Below are 23257 nucleotides of genomic sequence, written 5' to 3'. Positions count from 1 at the left end.
AATTTGTACTCCCTCCGTCTGAAAAAGTTTGTCATTCAAATGAAAATGTTAGATACATTCATTTGAGAAACAAAGTACCTGGCAAACTCTATGTGGCCTACCTGACCGAGCCTTCTCCCCTGCCTCCTCCTCGGGTAAGAATAAGATGTCGTTTCGCAAAAAAGAAAAAAGAATAAGATGTCGTCGATTGATTTGCTTGGTGCTCGATGAAGTGCCACTGCAAGCGAAAGTAGCTCATCCCAGCTCAAATGCTCCCTGTGTGAACAGTAAAATAAATAAAAAACTGATTTTTTGTGGCTTACATTAGGAAATTTTTGCTGTGCATGCCAAATTTTATCACGAAATCTCATTGGTGGAAGTCATGGAAAAAAACAAAATCAGAGCTCCAAAATGCGTTTGAAAGTAAAATTTTCAGAGCATCGATTTTATTTTTTACCACACCTTCCACCAATGTGATTTCGTGATGAATTTTTGCATACACTCTAAATATTCCTTAAATTTTTCCACACAAAAAATTCAGAATCTTTTGGATTTGTTTTCTATTTTTTCAAATTTACTGTCCACCTAGGAGCATTTGAGCCCGGGTGTAGAAACTCCACATCCGCAGGCGAAAGTAACTTTGTTGATTTCTATACCGTGTTGGGGTGTTGCGAGAGGAGGTGAATGAGAACGTGTACAGGAAAAGCACTAGGAGAGTGTGTTGGCCATATTTCTGTTCCTGATCGGAAAGCTCATTTATTTACTAGTGATAATGCACGTACGGCCATATTTTTACGGATTAAGACCATCTCCAATAAGATGATGTAGATGTAAAAATAATAGATTTTGACATCACTAGGGGGGCATATGGAATTTTGTTACGGATTAAGCACATGGGATGACACCAGGGAAGGAGTTGAAATCAGAAGGCGTTTTTTTTGCATTAGGGCTATATCTCGCCGCAGCAAGAGGGAAACAAACGTCTCGCCTCCGGCAGCGATTGGTGCGCCCTCGGGGAGCTCCTTTTTTTTTTTTGAGGGGTTCCCTTGGGGAGCTCCTAATCCGCGCGGAACTCCTCTCGCTAGCAAAAGCAGGACACAGCAATAACCACTAGACCGAGCTCCCCCTGACAAACAGTATCAGGAAGTGCAATATTTGACCTTCTTCTAGTACAGCATTAAGAGTACTATTATATATACCTTATATAAATTATATGAAAAGAAACGTAAACTTTGCAACGAAATTCAAGACACTTTTTGAAACCGCGAAATTTTAAAACAATTCAAAAAAAAAATAAAAGATTCGTACAAATTTAAAAAAATCATGAAATTTCGAAACAAGTTCACAAATTTGAATAAAAGTTCATTGAATTTTAAAAAAAGTTCATCCAAATTGAAAATAAGTTCAAGCAATAAAAAAAAGTTCATCAGATTCGAGAGAAAGTTCATCAATTTTTTTTAAAAAAATCATTGATTGTGAAAAAAGTTCATCGAATTTGGTGCGAATTTGAAAACATGAAAAAAGTTCGTTGATTATGAAAAAAAGTTCATCGATTATGAAAAAAAGTTCACGAATTTAAAAATAAGTTCATCAAATTTTAAAAATGTTCATTGAATTTGAAAAAAGTTCATCGATTATGAAAAACAGTTCATGAATTTAAAAATAAGTTCATCGATTATGAAAAAAAGTTCACGAATTCAAAAAAAAAGTTCACAAATTAGAAAAGAGATATCAACTATTTGTAAACATTTCATGCATTTAATAAAAAAGAAAATAGGAAACAAAAAAAGAAAGGAAAAAACACAGAAACATAAAGGGCATTTCTTGTGTGTATAAAAAGATGGAAAGGATGATTGTATTCACGAGTCAGGGTGATGTCGTAGTGGTTTGAGGAGTTGGCTATTGACTGAGAGATTGCTGGCTCGATTGCTGGCTGTGCACAGTTTTCCTTCCTTTTTTGAGTTTCAAAAAACAGGGAAAAGAATGATAGTTGGGCCGAGCCCAGCTAGCGCCGCTGCAGGCGCCGGTTTGCGGAAACAGGCTATAACCGGCGCCTGCAGCGCCAAATAGGAAATGCCCGCCCTCGGCTTAGTAGGCCGGCACATCAAAGCGACTATAGAAAGGTTCTGTAACCGGTTCGGGCCGGTTTTATAACTTTTCGTATGGTTTTTTATTCTTTTATTTGTACTGATTTCTTACCAATTTTTTTCACAAGTTTTCTTTTTTCCTTTTTCTTTTTTTGCTTTCCAAATACATGTGTACAATTTTCGTTACACATTTTCATTTTGTCGTATACACATATAACATTTTTCTGAAAAGCATTTAATATTTTTAAATACACGATGGACATTTTTCAAATAAAAGTATTAATTTTTCTAAATAAATGGTAATCATTTTCAAATACACATTGAACTTTTTTTGAATGGTATGAAACATATTCTTTATAATATGCGAACATTTTTTACATTATATTAACATCTTTTTTAAAATAAGTTATGGACATATTTTTTAAATGTGTGAATAGATTTTTCAAATGTCACATAGACTTTTTGAATGGTATAAACATCTTTTTTACTTACACAAACATTTTTTGCATTGCATATTTTTTAAAGAATGTCATGATCATTTCTTGAAAAGTAAGAATTTTCCTTTTTTAAATGTCTTAAACATATTTTAAAGCTTGATCCGCGTCATTGTGCTCAGTAAAAGGAATGAGAGAACCCCCAATAGAAAAATATTGGAAAGAAAAATACTTCTAACATGAATCAGTTCCCATGCAATAACCAAGAATTCTTGACGGTATCTAGCTCGAACAACTTGTTCTTCCTGAATACCTTGATTCAAGGACAAAGAATTTGCTATTGCTATCATATAATATTCATCTCTATTTGGTGATAGATAAACCACCTGTCTTCTTTTTTTTTGCTTTCTAAGCAGATATTTCATAAAATGGACTCTTTAAGGATCCCCACAAGTGATCAGTTCTCACATGAATTGCTAAGGATCCAGTAAGTCCAACGTTGATTCCTTCAGACATGTCAATTGGACAAATTCGCCCATAGTGACTCGGATGAATAGCTCGACCCCGAAAAACTTGCGGTTCTTCCAGTCAACCCTTCATGACGTAAACAACTCACATTTCGCGCATGAATAGTTTGTGTCAGTGGATTTGTGTAACGCCCCGTATGTAACTTGCCATATTTGTATTCCAACTCTTGCCATTTTCGGCACTAAGTTATGATATTCCCTCGTGGTTGGGTTTGTCTTCATTTTGCATTTTGTCCATGTCATGCATCTCATATCATGTCATCATGTGCATCACATTTGCATACGTGCTTGTTTCATGCATCCGAGCATTTTCCCCGTTGTCCGTTTTGCATTCCAGCACTCTTACGTCCTCCGGTGTCCCCTTTTGCCTCTTTTCGTGTGCGAGTGTTAAACGTTCTCGAATTGGGCCGAGACTTGCCAAGTGGCCTTGGTATACTACCGGTAGACCGCCTGTCAAGTTTCGTGCCATTTGGAGTCCGTTTGATACTCCAACGGTTAACCGAAGAACCGTAAAGGCCTCGTGTGTGTTGCAGCCCAACACCCCTCCAAAGTGGCCAAAAACCCACCTAAACCCCCTCCATCCTCTTGGTCATTCGATCACGATCGCGTGGCTGAAAACTACACTCCATTTGAAGTCTCCTAGCTCCTTCTATGTATAAATAGGCCTCCCCCTCCGAAAATTCGGGTCCAAACCCTAGCCTTCTTGCACCCCGCACTGCCGGACACGTCCACAGCGCCCGCGCCAGCCAACCGCCGCTCGACACGTCACCCGGGCCGCGCCCCACTTCGCCGCCGCCGCCACTGAAGCCCGTAGGGCCCGCGGGAGGTCCTCCTGGCCCGGATCGGGCGCCGCCGCCCCGCGCGGGACCCCGTCGCCTTGCGCCTAGCACCCTCCGCCGCCCGAGTCGCCGGCGCTCGCCGCCTCTTCGCCGGATCCTTTCCGGACGCCGCGCCGCCCGGCTGCCGCCGGCCTGCTCCTCCGCCCCGCGCCAAGCGCCGCCCCGCCATCCTCTGCCTCCTCTCCAGCGAGCCGGCTCCGGCGACCTCTTCCCTCGACTCCGGCCGCCGTCCGCGACAACTCCGGTCAACTCCTTCGGCTCCGGCGAGACCCCAGCCAACCTCGGGAACCGTGTCCCCAGATCCAGATCCAAAATTCTAGGGTTGACCCCGTTTTCTTCCCAAGTCCCTGATATTTTTCGGCATGTTCATCGCATCATAACTTTGCATCCGTAGCTCCGTTTTGGGCGTGTAATATATCAAATTGTTCGCCTGGATGTGCTCTTCATTTCATTCCATTGCACCGTGCTTGTTTGAGTCCATCTTGATACCTAAAATGCTGTTGCAAGAGTGCTATAAAAATGTTAGTTTCTGTTTCTTAACAGATTATGGACATTTGTCATTTTTGCCATGTTTAATGTGTGCCTTCTATGAATTTGAGCCCTACATGTGTTTTGGGCTATGCCATGCCATCTTTAAAGGGGTGTATGCTATGTATTTTTTGATTATTGTGGTAACTAGTACAAGCATGCAAAGTAGCTCTCGTGATGTTGCTGATTTCAGGGACTTAGAATCCTTCTAAGTCATTTCCCTGATGTTATTTTTATGCCATGTATTCATGTTGCTATAGAGTGATCCATGCCTCGTTTGAGCATGTTCAGTAAGGATATTTTGAGATATTGTTATGTTCTATCCATCCATGTCTTTGTTTGCAATTATAGAGTACCCTAGCATGACTCAATCTTGCTCTACTTTTGCTATAAAATGTTCCTGGCAGATTGTTTACATGTTATTCAATTTTTCCAAGGTTGTTGTAGTTGATCCTTGCATGCTATGAGATGGTTCTTGTCATGGTTAGCTTCTTGATCATGTCTTCTTGCTGGGTGCATGCTTAGTTTGTCATGCAATGCCTTGTGGTGAGTGCATCGAGCTCGCAAACATGCCTACGTAACTCTGTTTTTTGCCATGTCCAGTTTTCTGCTAAGTCTGAATTTGTTAACGAAACTTGTTATGTTTACATGGGTGCAATCATATTTTCTGATCCCTTTTGGCTTATGGTCAGTAAGGGACTTTTGTTATATGCTTTGAGTAGTTTCATGCCATGCCTTGCTTTGCCGTGATATGTTTCTGTAGCATGTTGTTATCTTACTCCCAACATTGCTTCCTGATATTAATTCCTGGCATGTTGTTATTTTCTGCTAAGTCTGTGAACCTGATATCTTTTGCATTTTTGGCATGTTTGTTTGAACCTGCTATTGTGTGAATTAGCCGTAGCTTAGTGTTCATCTTTTGTCAAGCATCTTGAGTGGACAACTACCATGTGCTTTGTCGCTATATTAGAGTGTAGTAGCTTAATTTCTTGTTGCATTCTAGATGACATCGTGCTGTTAATCGCAGAATTGTGCCATTGTTGTTTTGCTTGCCATTTGCAAACCGTGCATCCGATTCCGGTGATCTTTATATCGACTTCGACTGAAATCAACTCATCTTTCCAGCGGCGCTCTTGGTTTGCCAAGTTGAGGCCTGTTTTAATCTTTCCCTTTCGAAGCACGCATATGCATTGCATTTTACATCCCGCATATCATGCCTTGTTTTGCATCATGTTGCTTGCGCCGTTGATAGATGATAGTGTGGGATACCTACAACCGATTCTAGATGGCTTATGGAAGCAACCGTTGATAGATGATAGCGTGGGATACCTACAACCGATTTGGATGACGGTCCAACGATAGGATATGTGTATAGGCATCTAGTCTTATTTGTGCCGGTTGTGACCTTGTTCATCTTTTTTGTATCTCTTTTTGTGATTTTGTACCGTACCTCATATTTGTTGGAGACTTCGTTTAATAATACATATGTATGCATGTATCATTGTGATGTAGAGGCTGAAGATTTTTCTCCTTTCTAAAAAAGCTAAAGCTAAGAAAAAAAGAATTGCCCAGCTAATTACACAAAATTGGGCGAAAACCATCATAACATGCCCAACGATGGCATTACTAGCTGGTCTGGCTACCCACAAGACCCACACACATCATTGAAGAAAGAAACACCGTCAGGGTTGCCCATAGACTGTCATCGTGACACTTCTCCCCAAGCAAGTGACTTTGATTTTATTGTGTCCAACCAACAGACACACGAGAACCCTGCTGGACATGCCAAACAGTTGGCCAGACGCTGCCATAAGGCAGCCAACCGAAGCCCCCACTGGTCGCCCGCATTCTTCGATTCGCCACATTGTCATCTTTTGCGTGTTCCCTTCGGGCATCAGCCAACGATGACACAATCCAGCCATGTCAACTCGGTCTTCATCTCATTTTTGTCTTTCTATGGATGGCGACATCGCGGTCGACCTCGGCGTCTCCAGCTCTGGCTCGATTTGTGACTCCCCTCCAAGGTCAACCGCGTTGCCTCCGGTTCCATTTCAGTCGGACGCCGTTGTCTCGGGCTTGGTGGGCTGGACCCATTAAAGCCCAGGGTACGAGATGCTTTCATATTTGCGCTTCGCAAATACTTTCTCCACTAGGGTTTATTAGCCCCTCTCGTATTTTATGTTAAATTTTGATCATAAATTTGACTGGCAAAATAAAAGATATATGCCACATAACTTTTTTTGCGAGAAAAACATCCAATCGATTCATTTTTAATCATGACAGCATAATGATCACCAGAAATAATAAAAATTACATCCAAATTCATAGATCACCCAGTGACGACTACAAGAATGGCCCCATTAAAAACTTCTTTCGAATACGAATCAAACAACATAATTTTATGATATATAACTTACCTTTCCTGATCAAATCTTTGATGAAATTTTGTTCCAAAATACAAGGCGACCATTAAATCAGAACCAAGTAGGATTTTTTTGACAAGTAAGTAGGATTATTTTTATGCGTATTAGGTTTTCCTTTTTCTTTTTGACAAGTAAGTAGAAATCTTTATGCGTACTGGTGACTCATTTGGACCATAATAAGGGTTAGAGTCACAAAGGAAAGCCCGAGAGATGGATGATTGGAAAGCCCAGACGAGATGGGCCAAAATGTGCCCATAAACGCACAAAACATCCCATTCCATCCCGATATTTGGGGTCACACTCAAAACCCTCGTCTTTGTGGGCTGTGGCACCGCCCGACCGCCGGCTCCGATCATGGCCGGCGACGGCGACCTCGCCCCCCGACGCCTCCGCCAGCAAGTCGCCCTCGCCTCCGACCACGACTTCGCCTTCCAACTCCAGCTCAACGAGGCCATCCAAGCTTCCCTCCGCGTCCCTACTCCCAACCGGCCCTCTTCCAGCGCCGCCGCCGCCGCCTCCTGCTCCTGCCGCTTATGTCAACCCGCCCCTCCGCTCTGGTCCTCCGAAGCCGCCGAACTTGCGCGCCAAGAGAAGAACCGCCGCGACGCGCAGGCCTTCCGCGCCGCCCACGCCCAGGCAAACACCTCTGCCCGCGTCGCCTCCCGCGGCGCCCTCTTGGCGCGCGAGCTCGCCGACACTCCAGATCGCCGACGGGCCCACGGCGGAGACCACTTCGAGCGACCTCTGGATCCAAGCCGCGCCCCTCTCTTCCGCGTCTTCTACAAGGGATTGTCGAACAAGGAGGGCGCGGGGAGGTGGGGCGTCCCGGACCCCCGCGACGCGGTGCTCGCGGTGGCCGTGTACGATCCCCGGGGGAAGGTGGTGCGCACCACACAGAAGCGCGTGGAAAGTTTCGAGGGCGGGCGCATGGAGCTCGAGGTGCTGGCGCTCATGGAAGGCATCCACGCTGCGCTCGAGCTGGGGATACGATGGGTCAACATTGTCTCCGACTTCAAGGCGCTGCACAAATATGTATGCCTTAATGAAACCTCTAGATCTGTGCATCTGTCGTCTATCTTAATGCAGTACTTCTTACACGGCAAATAGTAGATGCTTATTTGAAGGGCTTGAAATTACAGGTCCATACAGTCAGAGGATCTGCTTCTATAAGGTTGCTGTCGCAGTATACATGTTTGGTATTCATGATTAGGGTACTCGACAGTTTTTCCATGGTTTCAACTGCGATGTCTTACTAGAGATGTCACCTAAGAGGAAATGCGAAATATAATTGATGATTTGTCGATATGGAGATTTCGGTGTTTATTTGCAATGTTAAAGGAATTCTAGACTGCTAGAGTTTATATAAAGAGATGATTAAATCATCGCATAGTCCCATCTCTAGCTAAATGTAGGCGAAACATAAATTTGTAGCACTATTTCAATGCTCATTATAATTAGTTGTACAAACATTCAGTTCCACTACCTGCTATTCTTGCTTATCGCACTGCAAGAAAAGTAGAAGTAATCCCTCAGTTTTGTGTGAATTTTTCTTAGTGCAGGTGCTTCTCTCTATTGATCATTCCTCTTTCCAATATTTTTTGGTGCACATGTTCTTTTTTGTATTATCATGTTCATACAAAATTGCAAGTACTCCCGAGTTCATGTTTCATGCTTACTAGGACAAGACTAACATGGGACATCTGTAGGAAGGGAATTTTGGTTCTAAGTTCGATGTAGAAGTACTTGCTCACTCACATTCTACAGTTTGTGTACATGTGGAGATACTTGATGTACATGTAAACTAGCAAGGTGGTCCTTACATTATACTCCCTCCGTCCCATAATATAAGAGCGTTTTTGACAGTACATTAGTGTAAAAACGCTCTTATATTATGGGACGGAGGGAGTAGTAGTTAGATTCATTGTGCATTACCATATTTGGTGTTTCCTTTTTCTCAAGTCTGTTAGCTTGCTTTCCTTGATTGTAGCCTATTTACTGATTATTATACTATATTTTATATGTTCGGGTGACTTTGCATCGACTTTCAAAATTGTAGAAAGATCGTAGCTGGAAATCATCTTGAGAAAACACCATTAAAGTTTCTGTATGAAAATTTTCATTCCGTCAATATGCCGATCTTCCATTAATTTTAGCTATAAGAACTTTCCTAAAAGCTAATCTCCTGTCATTAACTTTATTTCTTCTTTACTTGTGTTATTCGTGCATTGCTCTTTGTCAATAGTCAACTAAGCACAAGTCAAGATCAGCTCAATATGTACCATGTTGAAGACTGATGGCATGCAAGTAGGCGTCATCCAGCATGCAAGACCATATGAAGTCTTCTCTTCTGTAGCTTCGACTTATCCACTGCTCCATGAATGCCAATTTATCCACCAATAATTGAAGCAAAATTTCCATGGTTATCTACCCATCCACCTTATCAATCAGTATGAGGCAGAACTTAAAAAAATTCAGTGTAATGCATCTTTGAGTAGCATGACATTATGCCTGAGAAGCGTTCCACTATACTTTATGATACCTCGCCGTTGTCAGTTCCGTAGCCGGCACTCTCTCTGTCTTCAAGTCCTCCCTTCAATACTCTGATTGCATCCAGTGTCAGACCTAACACACACCAAAGAAATGTGAGAATGTAGTTACAGTCTTACAGATGTCAAAAGGTCAATATCTCGTTCTCTTGTTCCATAGATGGGGCGTCCTATCCAATGGATGAATGAGGAGAATCTGTTGAGTAGTGAAATGATAGGATTCTGCTTCCCCCCACGCGTTTCTAGGTCTCTTCATCAACAGAGAAACCTACCACATAGACTCACGAAATTAGGGGAGGTTTATATATATTGTAGATCTCTTTGCTTATCGTTGCATCAACCCCTCTGCATGCATATGATCTCAGTTGAGTTATTTTTGTAGAAATCGAGTTTGCTTATACATGTTACGAGTGAAACTTGACCTGGTATGTTAATATTCATCATAATCTAAGATTCTTTTATTGAAGCGCACCTTATATTATCTAATAAATATGTGTTGTCATAACAGTTTAGTTGATGAAGAGGCGTTTTTGTGTCATACCTACGCAGTTAAGTCCTAGGACCAGTTTGTTTGCAAATATTTCGTCAACGATAATGATCCTATATAATTTTCTGTAAAAATAAATGAGATCACCATCAGTTGTGGTTTATATGTTTGTCATCCTATTACTGTGTTACACAATTAGCTTATAGGACTTTTGTGCCTGCCGAATTTATCAACCCATGGGAGTCTTAAAGGAATTCTTAATTGAGGTTAGGCATATTGAAAGGAAAAAAAACATTGTTTCCTTGCATTCTCTTCTTAATTATGCAAAATTACTATGGTGCGTCCGTATATCTTCAGAACAGTTCCTCTTGTTTGTGATCATATAGGATTGTACTGTCACTCCTATCCTATTCGTGTACATTTTCTGTTTCTATCCAAAGAGACGCCAGAAATGCACCTACATTTAGAAATGCTCTTACAGCTGGCATGAGACTGCAAGCAAGTGATACTACAGGGAGAGATCAGTGTGCAACATCCACTGTGTAAGCTTGACTAAAGTGCTACGTGTCTAGCATCCAACCTTGGTATAAGTTGTATACACATGAGTTTTGGTTATCGACTGATATTACGTCCAACCTTGGTATAAGTTGTATACACATGAGTTTTGGTTATCGACTGATATTACGTCCAACCTTGGTATAAGTTGCATACACATGAATTTTGGTTATCGACTGATATTCTGATAACATAGCATATTAATGCAAGAATTTTAGTGTCAAGACATTCATGATTTTGAGATCCAACGTTTGACTAGATTGTAGATCACTCCCCACCAAGGGTAAAGCCCTAGGACAGTTCAAGTATCTTGCTTTAGTTTGAATCTTGATCCTTAAATTGTAAGTTCGGATCCATTCTTGTATCCTACCATGCTTGTTTATAAGTAATATCTGTAGCACTAGCTCGAACCTTGAGCCTCATACTCTAGTTCTATTTATTTTTCTTGTCTAAAACCACCTTCCGCATTAATTTAAATTCATCTCCTGTTTCTGTAAACAAATGTGTTTATCTCTACTTCTATAAAAGACTCAGTTGGTGATGATGGTGTGTCTGCCATCCGTCATTTTTGACCATCAAATCTGCATCTAACGACTGTGATATAAGCTGTGGCATTTTTGCAACAAGACCCCACTTATCTGCTTCAATTTGCAGAAACCCCTTACTATCTTGAAACCAACCATATCCCTCCCCCACTTCATCAAAACAGCCACGAGGAATATATTTTGAGTGAAACCTAATACGAGTATATTTTTAATGATATATATACCAAAACTAGAGTGTTTATCTTTCAAGTTTGTGGACATGTATTATTTTACTTTGGATCCGTTGCAACGCACGGGCACATTGCTAATAAAGAAAAGAAAGTTGTTATCGCTTTAAAGACAAAAGTGCTAAGTATGTTGGCTAGCAGAAATCTTGCGTTGTTTGAGTTTGTGAACAATTGGAAATTAGATAGGATACTTGCGCAGATCGCATGGTGCTAGGGCCTTTTATGTTTGCTTCGCCGGACTCCAAACTAAGTATGCCGTGCATAACAATTATGGCTCCCTTTGTATATAGTATAAAAGTTGTTGCCAATATATTTGATATATTTAAAAAATCTCAAACAAGATTTATATTCCATTTAATATCATTATTGTAGTCCAATCAATCTCAATTGTTATAATCTTGACCTACCTGTAGATTTTTCTCATCTTTTCCGTTAATTAAGAGTTTTCAGGCTTTTATATCAAACATGGTAGCTATGTTCAGGTTATTCACTTATCCTAGCAGTAATTTACCATCTCACACTGATTATGTATTCTACAATCAGGATGGTTAAACTTACCAATCACTTTAGGCCATAGTACACCCTTGTTTTCTCCCAGTTATGATTATTTTGCTTCTCGTTTTCTCCTTTTTGGTATGCATGCTTTTTTTTCGTTTGACATGCATCCTCTAGATGTGGATTTCAGCTAGCAATGTCCCGCCAAGAAATTCTTGGAATAAGCCTAGTATCTACTAAACAAGAGGAGCAGCCTTAATACAATTTACATCACCTATGCGACTATGCGAGGACTTGTGTCTGCTTTGCATGGACCCTTTTTGCTCCAACTTTTGATCTCTGTGTGTCGTGTCTTTCTATAGGACACTGCATTACTCTTTGTATTTCCCATCGTCAGGTTTTCTGAACACAAGCTCCAACAGGACGTATATAAGGTGTCTGATTCAATTGTTGTAGAAGATTAGTTTGAGCTGTTCTTTTTTCTATTACTGATGTCTTATTAATCTGAACAATTGTTTTTTATTGCGTTAACAATGTAATAGATAGATTTAATGGTCAAGTGATTGAATTCATTTGAACTGCACTGATCTTATTACGTTGTCATATTCATCCAGATGCTTGGAACTTGGCGTCCCACAAAGAGTAAGATTGAAGATATGGTAAATGAGGCTCTTTCACTGATGAGTAAATTCAAGCAATGTGAATTCTCACTTATTCCTCGAGGCCAAGTCGGTTATGCAACAAAATTAGCAACAGAATTGGTAGGTACCAAGAAGAGAGAGACCTGCGCCATCTGTTTGGAAGACACTGATCTTTCTAAGATTTACGCAGTTGAAGGTTGTGCACATCGGTTTTGCTTCTCCTGCATGAAAGAGCATGTGAAAATTAAACTACTTGGTGGAGCGCTTCCAGCTTGTCCACAAGATGGTTGCACTACCAAACTAACTGTGAAAGATTCAAAGATATTCCTGTCACCACAACTGTTAGAGATCATGGGTGCAACGTATCAGGGAAGGACAAATCCCTCCTACTCAGAAGATCTATTGCCCGTACTCCAAGTGTTCAGCCTTGATGTCTTTGAGAGAAGTGATAAGCTCATGGGCCTTAATGTACACTGTTGCTAACGTTGAGAAAGTGTATCAAATGCAAGGGTTTGTTCTGCATCAGCTGTAAGGTCCCATGGCATGCTGGGATGAGTTGCTGTGACTACAAGAGAAAGTATCCTCACGTTCGTCCAGAAGATGCCAAGCTGCAGAACCTTGCACAGCAGCGGTCGTGGCGCAAGTGTGTCAAATGCAACCACATGATTGAACTCGCAGAGGGTTGCTACCATATAACTTGCGTGTAAGTATTTACTTCTGGCTGTGCCATTCTCATACACATCTTTACTATGTTCAGTGATTTTTCATGTCTTCTGTGTGCTAATGCTCATTCTGCAGCCTCAAGACTTGTTTTCTGTTAACCTTTGCTGCATCTGTTCCCGCTTCTTGCAGGTGCGGCTATGAATTTTGCTACACCTGTGGGAAAGAATGGAAGGACAAGAAGGCGACTTGCTCCTGCCGGCTGTGGGATGAACGCAATATAATCCATGATCGAGGAGGACGGCGGTGATCACATTACTGACGATTACGAGGGTGATAATCTTTCGTATGTCGGACAAGGCCTTGTGAGCTGTGACTATAACCTGGATTACAGTCGGTGTGATGGAGGGGTTCGTTGCCATGATTATTGTCTATTTCTGTCATTTGGATCGCTAGTCTATCGTCCAGAATTTCAGAACCAACTTGTTTTTCCGCTGCCTGTGCCAATGTTCTACCGTACTGTTTTCACATCTGACTGACAGGTAGTCTGTAGCCAGTAGTTTGTCTCGCTGTGTTTTAGTTTCTTTACTTTTGATGTATGAACTTCTGGTAAAATGCGGTTTTCCTTTTATGGAAATCGACGGGGTTGCCTGTTGTTTAAAACCGATGTATTTCTGCTGGTCATGAATGCACAATATTTCGTGGTATGCGCACATGGATTTCCAACAATATATATTTTCATACTTGGTGTACATAAAAAAGACAAATATGTGTATTAAAATGGGAGGGAGTAGTTGGTGTACTTGCTTTGTAAAGTTGTACTAAAGCAACGTCAATTAATATGAATCGGACGAAGTAATATTTTTGAAACTTGTAAATAGCATTTCCGGTCTATCCAAAACTTCTCACTCTTCAGCAGGAGCTAGTATGATGTATGGGTGCATGAGGCTGTAGGCAGACATCAATGTTTTTTTTCGTTTAGCATAGACAAGGTTTTATTCACATGCTTTACAATACTTGGTTTTGTTATATTTTAGGTGTGTGAACAGAGAGACCTATAATTGAATTTTCTCGAATACAAATCTTGTAGTAATAAAATATTAGGGATGTGCACCATATGATACAGAGGACATGGAAGGTTTTCTTCTCTGTTATAAAAACATTGAACACCCTGTCATAACTTTTATCCGCTCCATACTGCATTAAAACACTTATAGAACAGCGAGCTAATTCAGGTCATGGATGACTATTCAAAGAACTTAGATCCTGAATTAACTTGGTGCTGGATCTTTTTCATATATATTTTCAGTCATGAAAACCAACAACGGTATGGTTTAGGTTGAGATCAGCCAAAACTTCAAATTGTTGCAGCCAGATGATGTCTTGAATATTTCTTGTGTGTGAACAGAGAGACCTATACTTGATTTTTCTTGCATCAACAAACATATTTTATTTTATAAATAAAGATAGTGCAGTCGATTTTCTTGAACAAACTAAAATAAACACAGCTATGTAAACTGGATAACAAAATAAACATTACATCAAGGTATTATGATGGTATGCGTATTATTTGGTCTGAAAAAATGTATGTATTCTACTATTATAAAAGTACATTTTTAAGATTAAGCAAAAAAACCTTTATTAGACCTTTTTAGTGAGATATGTAAGACCAAGAATGCTACAACAGATATTTGGGCTGACAATTGGCTCTCTCGAGAGGAGATGATGAGACCCTATGGTTGCCTAATTCCAAACCCGCCAAATACAGTGTTAGAGTTGATCAATACTACTTCGGCATCATGGATTAGACAGAAAGTTGAGCAAGTTTTTATGCCAATGGACGTACCTATCATTCTTGGCATCCCTTTATGTACAAAAAATATGGATGATTTCTGGAGCTGGAAATTCTAGCGGCATGGTAATTTTTCTGTGAGTCAGCATACAAGATGCTCGTCACCAGCAGACAAAGGAGAGAGGCATGGCTCATCTAGCACGGCGAAGGAGGAAGGCAACTGGAAGGGTATGTGGAAGACACAAGTACCGGCGAAGATCCGAATGTTCCTCTGGACACTTGCCCGACAATCAATTCGGTCCGACCAATGACATTAGAGTGCATCAACATATAACTGACACGAGTGCATGTGGTTTCTACGGGATGGAGGACTCTTGAAACATTCGTTGGTTGAGTGCACGGTCTCTCAAGGTGCACGTGGGCTTTGGTGAACCATGAGTTGGCTCAAAAGCTAGCAACAACTGCTTAACCGAATTGGAAACGTTGGTTGTTTACTCTCAGGGATCGGTCACTTTGTGGGCGATCTGGTCGGCTAGACGAAGGCGATTCATGAGGGTATTTTCTAGAGCCCTAAAGGAACTCATCCTTTCATCACGGGGTTCATTGCAGAGCTTGACATACTCAAGGACAAGCAGCCAGTGTCGGGCGGGGGGCGAACCGTGAATCCAAAAACTGTCAACCAGCGATCAAAAGCCCCCCCTCAAGGCTTCGTGTGATTCATGTGGACGCTGGTGTCTGGCAAGGAAGAGGAGGCTCAGCGGCTGCAGTGTGTAGAGATAGAGATACAAGGGGTTGACGATCCTGCGACTATGGAGGCTATCACATGTAGGAAAGAAATATCTTTGGCGAAGGACCTTCGCATTCAACAATTATATTGTTGCTTCAGACTCAAAACAAGTGGTGGATGATATAAAAAACAACAGTCATGACACTTATGGGGCCATCATCAGCGAGTGGTCGTTAGAGAGTCGTTATTTCGGTGTAACTTTACTTCTGAAGGCCGTGCCGTCAACTATGAGGCACGTAGTTTAGCCAAATTTGCTTTGTCACTAGGTCCGTGGCGTCACGTTTGGCTTGGCGATTCCTATGACTTGAATTGCATCCCATAATTTGTGGCTTATGATGAATAAAAACTTCGTTTTCCCTCAAAAAATGAGAAATAATGCTCTCTTTTTTTGGGAGAGAGAACTCTCCCGGGTTGATGGTATACCTGGCCATTTGTCAGACCGGGCCTAATAAAGCCCGTAGCAAAAAACCTAGGTCTGGGCCTGGCCGCTGGGCCTAGATTTCAGGTGCAAGCCTGGCCCATTAGTGGAAAAGCCAGTCGAGCCTCGGGCTGGACCCCTTCCCTAAAACGCAAATATGACAAACCTGAGCCCAGCCCGGCCTTTGGGCTCAAAACTTAGGCCCAGACCCGCCCCGTGGGCAAGACCGTGCTGGGTCGGGTGGACACCACGGACGGACGCCTGTAGCTCGCGAGTCACTAATAAAGGCCCATTTCGGGCAATATGGGCCGCCCGTTTCACATTCAAGCCTGATCGTCAGCGGGTGGCTGGGTGTGCAGCCAGCGGGCTCGGAGGCTCCGCGACGACGCGGCCGGCGGAGGAGCCGCAGCGTTACGTGGTGGTGCTGCCGGCTCTCGTGTCTCTCCCCCTTTTTTTTTTTGGTTCTTCTGTGCTTCTTCCCCCTCCCCCTATCGCCGGGAACTGGGGCTACGACTGCACACGCGCCACGTCTCGCTCGCACCCCTCCCCCCTCGCCGCCGATGAGCTGCCGCGCGGCTCCATGGGGCCGCCCGTCGGCCCCCCGCGGCCGGCCCTTCCCCGCCTCGGCGCGCCTGCACAGCCCATTCGGTGAGTCCGCAAGCCCCCCCAGCTCTCTTCCAGCGACCAGAGTTCTCTAATTTAAGCTCCATGTGGAGAATATTGTGGGCATACTCGACCCCCACTTTGCGTGCTCTTGTGAGCGCTCCAGTTTCGAGAAATGGGGTGATTTGGAAAGTGGTGGATTCGGTAGGTGACATTTTGTTCTCTGGCTAATTGACTGCTCCTTGGATCCTGGCAGGGGGTATGAATTCGTGGAAGAATCCAGTTCTCAAAAACTCGTGGAGAATCGGTGATGTCCCGGCGATGTTTGGGCTGCCGTCTGGACTGTTCAGATGCATGGCTTCAAATGGCTCCGGGGATGCTGGGTTTTCTCGTCCTCAATCAATTGATGAAGCACCGATGCCGCTGTACCCCTGGCCAGACAAGCAGGTATACTGGATTTTGACTACCCACATCCTTAAATCCATTGTTATATGATTTCTTTTCCTGTTTGATTAGCACACTGGTAATTCTATCAATGTGTGTTTTACGGATCAAGTCCTCTACAGCTCTACTCCTTGACAGAGCATTCTTTAGCTGTTTTAGTAGTACTGATGACTTGTGTATGTAGAGTTTGCAGTTTTGTGCTAACTTAGTCCCAGTGAACACACTTTGGTTTGGCACACTTCATTCAGATATACCCAAATAGATCTTATGTTCAATAAAACACTTCAGCAGTATTGTTTTGATATATGACAACTCTAGAGTTTAACTGCCTGATGGGGAGACATTATTCATATGCAGGGAATTTTTTTTGGAGGAATTGTGTGTCCTTTTTTTTAGATCAGGGTGTTCTTACATTTTGCTTCTGGAGTTCATGTCCTTCCATGCAGTTTTCTGTATGTAGGGTAACTTGTGAGTATTATTGTTCAGCAGAAAGTTTGGTATGCTTCTGCTATATGCCTTATGCTCCATTTACTGAATATGTTCTCTTGTTTTCAGCGGCCACGGGTATGCATTTTGGGTGGTGGATTTGGTGGGCTGTATACTGCTCTGAGACTAGAATCTCTTGTATGGCCTGGTAATAACAAGCCTCAGGTAAAATGATGGTGCTCTTGTGCTAGAAACTTATAGATTTTCTGGGTGCTACCCCTTCTTACGTCGAAGTAGCATGGGTTGGTGGTATGTGTGTTTGCTCAAGAAATGATGTAACATTTTACTAAGAAGGGAAAAAAATATTTCAGGTGATGCTTGTTGATCAATCTGACAGATTTGTATTTAAGCCCATGCTATACGAGCTCTTATCAGGAGGTACTGCAATTTCAAGTGTAAAAATGCTTTTGCTGGTAAATATTATACTCCCTCTGTCCGGAAATACTTGTCATAGAAATGGATACAAATGGACGTATTTAGAACTAAAATACATCTAGATACATCCATTCCTCGGACAAGTATTTCCGGATGGAGGGAGTATATGGGGTCTTTTCACATTATTTCATGTTTTGACTGTTGGATTTTAATTTGGATGCCAGAGGTGGATGTCTGGGAAATAGCTCCGTATTTTACGGAGTTACTGAAGAACACCAGTGTTCAATTTGTGAAGGATAGTGTAAAGCTTCTTCGCCCTTCTGATCACTTAAGAAGGGAGCCTGGAGTGTCATGCACTGGCGGAATTGTTCATCTTGAAAGTGGCACCGTTGTTGAATATGATTGGTATGATGATATTAAATGCCATGGAATTGCAATAGCTGTCATGTTTAGGCTTTTTGAAAAAAAAAACAAATTTTAGAATTATATTTATCTTCACAATGTTTCTTCTTTATGAATTATTTTAAACATGGGGCTGATTGTTCTATGCTGCTAAAAGGTTTTGAAACTTCGAACACATTGTGGGTCTTACTGACATGTAGATCTGATCCCACCTTTTCAACCTCACAAGTGACAATGCAACTGCGCATACAAAATTCTTAGAATCGCCTCTTCGTACACAATACCTGATTGTCATTTGGCGCCCTTTCCTTACATCAGCCTGTTCCTGAATCCGACATGAATCAAAATTTCTCATGTACCCGTATAGCCCACGATTCATCTTCTGTCAATACTCTGTATCAGGGAACTTTAGCAATAATGCAATATTAATCTGTATAATACACGTACTTCCTTTAGCTGTTATGATTGAAATATGTAACACAAATAGTGATGTATTTTACTTCATATTTTATGTCGATTTTTTTTTTTTTGCTGGGATGTTCTATGTTGAGTTTAGAATAAGCTAACTGGTGATATATCTTTTGGAATGGGCAGCCAGGCTCGTTCTAGCTCTAGGGGCTGAAGCTAAGATTGACGTCGTTCCAGGATCTGCCGAGTATGCACTTCCGTTCACAACTTTGGAACATGCTTTGGTAAGAATCAATCATTTGTTGAAATATTTTAAAGTTCAACTGTTCATCATCTACTGTTTGGGATTGCTAAGTTGATAGTGATACTAATCTAAAATACATCAGTGATGTCTGTAACTCTTGACGCATCCACGTTAATTATATGATTTTATTGGTTTTTAATAATATCTCTTGTTGACATGTTCTGGCAATTCTTTATGTATAACAAGTTCATATTGTATGACTTATGGTAATCATCAAGAATCATAATGTCGCCTTATTTTATCTGCAGAAAGTTGAAAGTGAATTGAAAATGTTAGAAAGGGGAAGGTTTGGTAAGAAGTCCCCACCTATTCAGGTGGCCATTGTGGGACTGGGTTACTCTGGTGTTGAGCTAGCTGCCACTATCTCTGAGAGATTAAAGAACACAGGGACTGTCAAAGCAATCAATTTTCAAACAACCATCTGTCCTAACGCACCACCAGGAAATCGTGAAGCTGCTCTGAAGGTGATTACCTAAGGATCTACACATTACAGACTGTTTTGATTAACTTCATCTGATCATCTCAGGAAATTATAACAGAAGATTAAAAAACTTTTGTTCCCTACTTCGGTTTTTGGTGCCACTAGTAGTCCTAAGACTATAATCTGAAGTTAATAATAACATAAGATGCTGCATGTGCAATGTAAGACTTTGCGTCAGCCAAACTATGTTGTGGCTTCTTTCTTTCTTCTCCTCTCTGTTCCTTTTGAAAGACTGTTGCAGCTTTAATGCAACAGTGCTAACTTGATAAATATCAACCAGGCAACCACTTACTAATCTGTCATCAAACTGTTCATTTATGGACTATATAGAATTATTTAGGCAACAGTGCTAACTTGATAAATCCCAACCAGGCAACCACTTACTAATCTGTCACCAAACTGTTCATCTATGGACCATGTAGAATACAGCATAGAGAAGTGCAGGCTGTTTATTTATATCATTGTGCTGGTCCTCGATACCTATCGTTTTCATGATTTCTTTGCTGAACTCCAAAATGAAAGGGAATTCTATCTTCCGTGGTAGTAGCTAATTTTGGTTTGGTTGCATTTCCTACCAGGTTCTTGAGTCTCAAAATATTCAACTTTTCTTGGGATATTCGGTGAACTGCATCAGAGAGGTTTATGCATCTGAGGATTCAGGTAGCATGGTTGCAGATGCAAAAGAAGCTGGTGGTGGCTATAAGAAACTAGTTTTGGAACTTCAAGCCGCTCAAAGAGGCCTCCAGAGCCAGGTTCTGGAGGCTGATCTGGTACTATGGACGGTGGGCTCACAATCTCAGATTCTTCGGCTACAACCTCCTGATGCCCCATACGTTATTCCTTTGAATGGCCGGGGGCAAGTGGAGACAGAGGAAACCCTTCAAGTAAAGGGCCACCCCCGAACATTTGCAATTGGTGATTCAGCAGCTCTAAGAGACCCATCAGGAAAATTTCTCCCAGCCAACGCACAGGCAAGGCATCTACTGGATTGAATCTGTCATGATGCTGCATTGGCAGTTTAATGTTGCTAGTGATGACTCTTTTTATCTCCCAGGTTGCTTTTCAGCAAGCAGATTTCGCTGGATGGAATCTCTGGGCGGCAATCAATGACCGGCCCCTTCTGCCGTTCAGGTTCGAACCTAGCAGCAGCATTGTCTTGTTCATTTCGATACACCAAGCATCACCATTCTGCTTGCGGATGTTGGGTCTTTTTCGTGCGAAAAAGTTAAAGTTGTGTAACGAGCTGAGCTGAAACATCCTGTGTATTTTCCAGGTTTCAAAACCTTGGTGAGATGATGACGCTGGGTAGAAATGATGCTGCGATAACAGCAAATTTCATCGAGGGCCTGACCTTGGAAGGACCTATAGGGCATGCTGGTATGGACCTTTGCTGCGATAACAGCAAATTTCTTCGTGTCTTCCGCAAAAAAAAAAAAACAAAACAAAAAAAAACTTCTTCGTGTAGGAGTAAAATTTAACCTGGTTGTGCAGCTAGGAAGCTCGTGTACTGCCTCAGGATGCCCACTGATGAGCACCGGGTGAAGGTTGGAATCAGTTGGTTCGCAAAGGGCGCTGTCGATTCGCTTGCCTCTCTGCAGACTGCAGTAAGTAACATAATCGCAAGCTCCTGATGGTAAAGGGTACCTGCTAATTCATGAATTGAGTGAGCTGGACGATGTATTTGAGATTGAATTTATGTACGAATTTTCAATTTTGAGCTTACGTTGCACATAACTTCTGAACATAAGTATTTTGAGTATATGTACGTTGCTCCTAAAAGTTTGGCATAAGTATTTTGAGTATACGTACATTTCCTAAACTGAAGATGCCCAAGGGTAAATGCAAATCCCCACCTGAGTGCGCCTACACTCCCACTGTAACCCAAAAAATGTGAAAAAACTCAACCGAGGTCAGTCCCGAGTTCAGCGTAGTGCCTTCAAGAAAAAGTTGGCATTTTTCGCAAAAAAAAAAAGTTGGCATTGCAAGCCTTACAATGGAAGGTTGTGATCTTGGTTCTCACAATAATTACTTACCAAATTCCCTCAAAATAAATAAATAAATAATTACTAAATATACCGGCTGAAAAGCCCTCGTCACACGGGGAGGAAAAATGAAAAATCAGGGAGGTGCCGTCGTGCAACGATCACGCTCACATGTTTGGTTGGCGCATGGTTGCCGTGGTTGGTGAGAGTTGACTGCGCTTTTGTTACGCCGGATGGCGTGGAGCCAGTACTAAAGTCCACCTCCGTTTGTTGTTGTAGGTGGCCAGCGCACTTTCCCCGCCCACCACTCCCACCACCGCTCCCCCCACCGCCGCCGACGCCGCCACCAACCGCTGCGCCATGGATCCCGACTCCGAGGTCGCCTTCGACTTCCCGCCCTACCTCTGCCAGTACAAGAGCGGCCGCGTGCACCGCCCGGGCGGCGACGCCATCGCCCCCGCCGGCACCGACCCGCTCACCGGCGTCGTCTCCAAGGACATCCACGCCGGCCCCGCCCGCGCGCGCGTCTACCTCCCGCCCGACGCCTCCGCCGCCGCGGCCCCCGGCAGGCTCCCCGTCGTCGTCTACTTCCACGGCGGCGGCTTCGTGGTCGGCTCCCCGGCCCGCCCCTCCACCCACGCCTACCTCAACGACCTCGTCGCCCGCTCCGGCGCCGTCGGCGTGTCCGTCTACTACCGCCTCGCCCCCGAGCACGCGCTCCCCGCCGCCTACGACGACGGCTGGGCCGCCGTGCGCTGGGTCCTCGCCGGCGGGGACGGCGCCGACCCCTGGCTGCGCGACCACGCCGACCTCTCCCGCGTCTTCCTCTCCGGCTGCAGCGCCGGCGCCAACATCGCGCACAACATGGCCGTCCGCGCCGCCGCGCCCGGCGCGGTGCCGGAGGGCGCCGCCGTCCGGGGCCTCATGGCCGTGCACCCCTACTTCACGGGCAAGGAGCCCGTGGGCGCCGAGGCGGCGTTCGGCCCCGACGTGCGCGAGTTCATGGACCGCACCTGGCGCTTCGTGTTCCCGGGCTCGCTCGGCCTGGACGACCCCAACGTGAACCCGTTCGTCACCGACGAGGCGCGCGCCGCCGTGGCTGGGATCCCCTGCGAGCGCGTGCTGGTGTGCGTGGCCGAGGACGACGTCCTGCTCAAGGAGCGCGGCCTGTGGTACGCCCGCGAGCTCAAGGCCAGCGGCTACGCCGGCGAGATCGAGCTGTTCGAGTCCAAGGGCGTCGGCCACGCCTTCCAGTTCGACCAGCTGGGCTCCGGGGAGGGCGTCAAGCTGCAGGAGCGCCTGGTGGAGTTCATCAAGAAATGAGCGCCTGGTGGATGGATTCGGCATGGAAATCGGTTTCCTGGAAATAAAAGATTAAACTCGGACATTTGATTTGATTTTTCGGATAATCTGTCAAAAGCTTGAGATGTGATGCGTGCGTGCAAAGTTGAATGATGATGATTCGTTGGTGATTATAATAGAGCATTTTCGATCTTGCTTGGTCGATTTGGGCAGAGATGAGTCTCAAGGGGATGTGCGGATCTGGAGGCCCTGAACGAGCTTTGTGGATCAATCGCGAAAGAAAGAGAGAGGGGGGAAGACGAGCTTTGCAGATCTGGAGCCTCCTGTACGGGTTAACGGGTGCCATTCGCTCCACCCGCTCGAATCTCACGCTCCCCTGTTTTGCTAGTAGCTGTCAGAGAATTCCTTATTTGCCCTTGCCCATTTGGAGTGTGCTTTCCTATTGGCCAGTGACAGGTGCCGGTCCCGGCCGAAATTTGGGCCAGTCGGCCCGCAGCCAT

At 43.5% G+C, this 23257-nt stretch overlaps 1 protein-coding gene and 1 pseudogene across 2 annotated transcripts; both read left to right on the top strand.

The window, feature by feature from the left end:
- Positions 1-7114: 7114 nt before the first annotated feature.
- Positions 7115-13677, top strand: LOC123150218 (E3 ubiquitin-protein ligase arih1-like; annotated as a pseudogene).
- Positions 13678-16344: 2667 nt separating this feature from the next.
- On the top strand, positions 16345-22969 carry LOC123148304 (alternative NAD(P)H-ubiquinone oxidoreductase C1, chloroplastic/mitochondrial). 2 transcript variants are annotated; one of them, XM_044567689.1, is made up of 12 exons: positions 16345-16618; positions 16830-17020; positions 17573-17668; positions 17815-17881; positions 18103-18283; positions 18879-18972; positions 19241-19456; positions 20052-20444; positions 20528-20604; positions 20747-20850; positions 20965-21077; positions 21735-22969. In XM_044567689.1, exons 1-12 carry the CDS (start codon positions 16531-16533, stop codon positions 22776-22778), a joined length of 2664 nt encoding a protein of 887 aa, XP_044423624.1. In that variant the 5' UTR covers positions 16345-16530; the 3' UTR covers positions 22779-22969. The 2 variants fall into 2 exon arrangements, with proteins under 2 accessions (XP_044423624.1, XP_044423625.1); XM_044567690.1 differs by lacking the exons at positions 16345-16618; positions 16830-17020; positions 17573-17668 and having other exon boundaries at positions 18875-18972.
- The last annotated feature ends 288 nt before the right edge of the window (positions 22970-23257 follow it).

The sequence above is a fragment of the Triticum aestivum genome, chromosome 7A, assembly GCF_018294505.1.
Source record: "Triticum aestivum cultivar Chinese Spring chromosome 7A, IWGSC CS RefSeq v2.1, whole genome shotgun sequence".
NCBI classification, from domain to species: Eukaryota; Viridiplantae; Streptophyta; class Magnoliopsida; order Poales; family Poaceae; genus Triticum; species Triticum aestivum.
Note: the sequence above shows the minus strand (reverse complement) of the source record. Positions and strands in the feature narration are given on the sequence as shown.